Consider the following 4,737-nt stretch of genomic DNA (forward strand, 5'->3'; position numbering starts at 1 on the left):
TGTATTATATAAATTATAATAATGATAATGATAATAATAATAATAGTAATACAACAACATGTACACTCAGAGTGAGGAGTTGTATAGATTAATGGCCACCGGCAGGAATGATTTCCTGTGGTGCTCTGTAGTGCATCGTGGTACAATTAGTCTGAAAGAACTCCTATATCTAACCAGCACTTCATGGAGTGGGTTGGACACATTGTCCAAAAATATGATTGTCTTTCTCTTTCATGTTCTTTCCATTTCCTAAATTAAAACCTTTTTTATGCTATCTAATCGTCACACCTCTCTTTCTTCATCACTCTCTATGCATGTGTCTACCAGCCTTCTTTCTGTAGACTTGCCCATGACAAAATGTAATCTACACATTTGTTACATACTAACTTAAAACTTTTTTTTTCGGATCCAGATCATATCCACATTTTTTGTTCTTTTATATCAGAAATTGTAAATTTTTTTCCAATTATTTCACCAATCCTTTCAAAACGACATCCAGCTCAAACAGGTCTAAGACCAGAACTTATATTTTTGTGCAGACCCGTCTGGCAAAATCTAGCAATATACACACCAGATACACAAACACACACACACACACACATGACACACAGTCTTTTGTACATTGCATAGCTGATGTTCTCAGCATCAGGATCAGCATCACTGTCAAGTATCAGCAAAAGCCAAGTATTGTGAACCACAGGGAAATGTTGAAGTGTTGCAATAAATTATATTTTGTGGTGTGATTTCAAATTTTAATTTTTCCCTCACTGTCCCAGTGATGGAGCATATTGTAACAGTAAAGGTTGGAAAAATTTCTGGTTATAGCAGAGAGTCCCTGCTGGACATTTAGATGTGATGTTGTTGGAGAGCTCCCTCTAGCGGCTGATGGATACAGAACAGTGCCTAACGTGATGGCGTGAAAGGTAAAAGTGGCTGTTCGTGTGATGTCATGTCACAGAACGAGACTTAACATACACACACATACACATACGTGTATCCGTGTGGCACTAACAGACCATCTCTAGATCATCATCATCATTTCTTTATATTATAGTTTTTCTTCCCTTCTCGTTGAGACCTCGTGGCGCAACGGTAGCGCGTCTGACTCCAGATCAGAAGGTTGCGTGTTCAAATCACGTCGGGGTCAAACTTTTTGTGGCTAATTTCCACGGAGCTCACTGATGTTTACAGGAAAAGAATGACATTAATGAGAGATCTCTTCATGTTCCTTCTAATTTCTGACATTCTGTATGTTTGCAGTGGTGGGAGAAGTGTGAATGGCAATGTAAGATTATGAAAATAGTAGGACATCAAAGATTCAGTTCAGATTCAGTAAAAAAGGTTTTAATTTAGGAAATGGAAAGAACATGAAAGAGAATGACAACTTATGTGAACCTTTAATGTTTTTATCATATGTAATATACATTGCTTGTTTTAAATGTTATTTACTGCTTTTTAAAAACAAAAAAAGTTTCATTACTAATATTAGCACTAATTTGTCCACCTTCCCAGATCAAATCAAACCACATATACTGTGTGCTTTGTTTTATTATTGTGGCTGGTGGAGGAAGAGCTGTTTCATTTATTGGTGGATACTTTAATCTATAACAATGCAAAACATTTTACAAGATGCTCATTTGTTTTGGCTGTAGAATATAAATAGTGATTCTAGCTGTCAGTGCAAGTACCTCAAATTTGTACATTAACACATTTACGTGAGTAGATGTGTGTAGTTACTCTCTACAGCATATACTTTAGATTTAGATGACATCTTATGGACTTACTTATTGACAATTCTTTTCCTGTGGCTCTGTATTTCTGCCTAAATTGATGTTTGTATCACTGTATGATGGACAACAAGAAGACAACTAGACTCAGTTCATCTAAATTCTCTGTTTGATATTTTTTGTCCTGTAACTAGCAACAATCAAGTATGTTCACTTATTTTTATTAAAAAACACCTTTTAAAACATACACATACAGAGCCAAGGACAGCATCCATCAGTCCCTCTATCTCTAGTCTATGATCAGTGTAATCTGAGAGGAATAGCTAAGAAAATATTCAACAATGGTACCCAACCATGCCTCTTGAAGAATTTCTAATAATGATGATGATTTGGGGCTCAAAGGCAAACCCAGAGGCCTAATCTGTATTCATTAAGACTCTCAACCCCTATCCTATTAGATTATGATAACGCTGATGATAACGGAGATGAAGATAATGAATGTGACAGCGGTGATGGTCCTTGTCATTTCTTCTTCAAGATGTCATGGTGTGTTGTAGTTCAGCTTACTGGAGAGAGAAGACAGAGAGAGAGAGGGATTAGCTTTACATGCCTGGACCAGTTCAAGCTCACACCCTGAAAACACCTGACCTCAGTGTCACTGAGCACCAGATCTCTGACTGGAATCGCAGTCAGGCAGTCAAGCCGGGAAGAATCGCCCCTCATAGGTGGAGGATTTCTGTAGGCATCATTTTGTAAGCAAATTAAACCCAAATCACAGAATTCCTTTTCCTTCCTGTGGGGAATAGTAAAGTTTTAAGTACTGAAATATTTCTCAGAAGCCTGCAGATTAGCTAAGTGAGCAGTTCCTCCATATAAAAATATGCAGTCAGTGGTGTACACAACCACACAGCCTCTCTTCAGTCTAACCAACACACAACAAGCCATTTTTTTGTGAAATCATTTAAACGCAAGAAAACAGCCATCAGGACCGCAACATTAGCTCATCAGACAGTCTGTCGCTGAACCATAATCTAAAATGTTGGCCCAGCTTTCTCTGCCATGCTAGTGCGACTAGCTCGCTAGCTTAAACCTTGTGGAAGACTTTGGTCGATGAATGTGTGTGCGTACATGTGCTAGGCAGGTGTGTGGTCTGGTGTGTATTACTGAGTTGAGACAGGACTTTAGTCTTTCTTTTTTGTCAAACTATTTCATTTATTGATTGCTGTTGGCCTGTTATGAGTCAACCAATAAGTGCTCCTAAAATAAGTTGCAGACCCTGCCTTTAAAACCGTGTGTCATAAAAGTTGATCTAACTTCCCCGTCAGGAGGCAGACAGAAAATAAAAAGCGGTGGTCTCACCTTGTTGCCACTGCAGGTGCCGCAGAGGCATCCAAACAGTCCATTGATCATTTGAATGAGACAGAGGACGAGCGACACGCATGCTGACATGAGCAGAGTGGCGAACAGCCCCACGTTGAATTCAACCACATTCTCTGGAATCAAACACCACTTCCACATGTCCTTGTCGGTCAAGTAGCTCCCAGAGCTGGAAAACATGAAAATGAGCAGTGCAGTCAAACATATGTCGAAGAACAATACAGTGATACATCTGGAAGCATTATTTTATTAATACAGTTCTCACAGTAATTTGTATTTTAGTGGACATAAAAAAAAAAAGATGTAATTTGTGACAAAATACTTTAAGAGATTGTATGTTTGCATTTGAAATACTTGAAATAAATGATTTAATATAGCATTTTATAGTCAAATAAGACACCTTCTTATTCTCAGGTTTAAACTATAGAATGCTTAACCTAATCACAGTCTATGGCCAAATGCAAAAGAAACACATGTCCTGCTGGGTCGATCAGCATTGTGAGCGACAGAACTTCATCTGTGTTGCTCCTAATCACTAGCTCTGGTGTTCAGTGTAAATTTCCTCTGAGATATACTTGTGCTTATTACAGTGGCTAACAAAGAGACTACTACTACAGAGATGACTAACATGTATAATAAAATATCACTTTGTGTTAAATGGAATGTCGTATTTTCAAATTACAAAATCCTCGTATTGTATTATTATTATACAAGTATTATGCTTGTTGATGTATTTGGGCCCATTTCTGAGTTCTCATAAGAGTTTCAAGTGAAAATATCAAATGTACCTGTTAGCAAAAGGTGTCCCCCATTGTAGTGTAGAGTCGCTTTCATTGAGCCACTGGCACAGCGGCCCGTTAACAAGGCCCAGGGCAGCAACAGTCAGACTGTACAGGGACCCTGCCACACCAGCTGCTGCAAAACCAATGGACAGGAACATCTGTAAGGAGCACACACAGTGGAGTCAGTGCTGATAACAATGTGACATTTCCCATGTTGGCTCAACGAGATATTTTTGATGTTGGCAGGAATATTATTTTAAAGAGCTGAGCACCCATAGAATCCTTCTCATGTTACAGTGTTACACTGTACTGACTCTTGTATCCCATGTTTTTCTTTTTTCTTGTATTTTTGACTGATTGTATAAAAGAAGTGGACGTAGCTTCTGGGTCTGAAAAGTGAATGCGGAAGTGCCTAAAACCTGCATTCTTCCTAATGGCCAGCAGGAGGCGGCTCTGCTGGTTTCAGAAAGAGGTCAGAATGAATGGAAGTCTACGGGAAAATGACCCTACGTCTTACTTGATCTATTACCTCAGTAAACACTTTCACACACTAATGAGTCTATGAGCTCAGTCACTAGTTTAAAGTCCTCTTGATACGACCACTAGATGTCCCCAGAGTCACATTCTTTTTACAACGGACTTCATTCAAATGGTCTGGTCATCTATGCAGAAAATGTAGAAGTGTTTTTAAGCTTTTCAGTCAGGCGGTGTCCATCCACACTTACCCCACAGCGGTTGGCACAGCATTTCTTAGCACTGGTCAGATGAATGTGGATGGCAGGAATGAGGATCTGACAGCAGAAAAAGAGAGATGCAGAGAAAGGCAGGATATTTGATGTAAGGAGAGAAAC

At 38.9% G+C, this 4,737-nt stretch overlaps 1 protein-coding gene and 1 non-coding gene across 2 annotated transcripts in view; one reads left to right on the forward strand and one right to left on the reverse strand.

Moving 5' to 3' along the window:
- The first annotated feature begins 1,075 nt into the window (after positions 1-1,075).
- Positions 1,076-1,147, forward strand: trnaw-cca (transfer RNA tryptophan (anticodon CCA)). The gene has a single exon. It is a non-coding gene; the product is annotated as a tRNA-Trp (tRNA).
- An 854-nt stretch (positions 1,148-2,001) lies between these two features.
- tm4sf21b (transmembrane 4 L six family member 21b) overlaps positions 2,002-4,737 on the reverse strand; it is a 4,347-nt gene continuing 1,611 nt past the window's right edge. The window contains exons 2-5 of the mRNA XM_070854584.1: positions 4,612-4,677; positions 3,893-4,044; positions 3,087-3,273; positions 2,002-2,293 (exon numbers count right to left, since the gene is read on the reverse strand). Of these exons, the coding sequence (XP_070710685.1) occupies positions 2,291-2,293; positions 3,087-3,273; positions 3,893-4,044; positions 4,612-4,677 (408 nt within the window). The 3' untranslated portion in view covers positions 2,002-2,290. The remainder of the gene's footprint in view (positions 2,294-3,086; positions 3,274-3,892; positions 4,045-4,611; positions 4,678-4,737) is intronic.

The sequence above is a fragment of the Pempheris klunzingeri genome, chromosome 23, assembly GCF_042242105.1.
Source record: "Pempheris klunzingeri isolate RE-2024b chromosome 23, fPemKlu1.hap1, whole genome shotgun sequence".
Classification (NCBI taxonomy): domain Eukaryota; kingdom Metazoa; phylum Chordata; class Actinopteri; order Acropomatiformes; family Pempheridae; genus Pempheris; species Pempheris klunzingeri.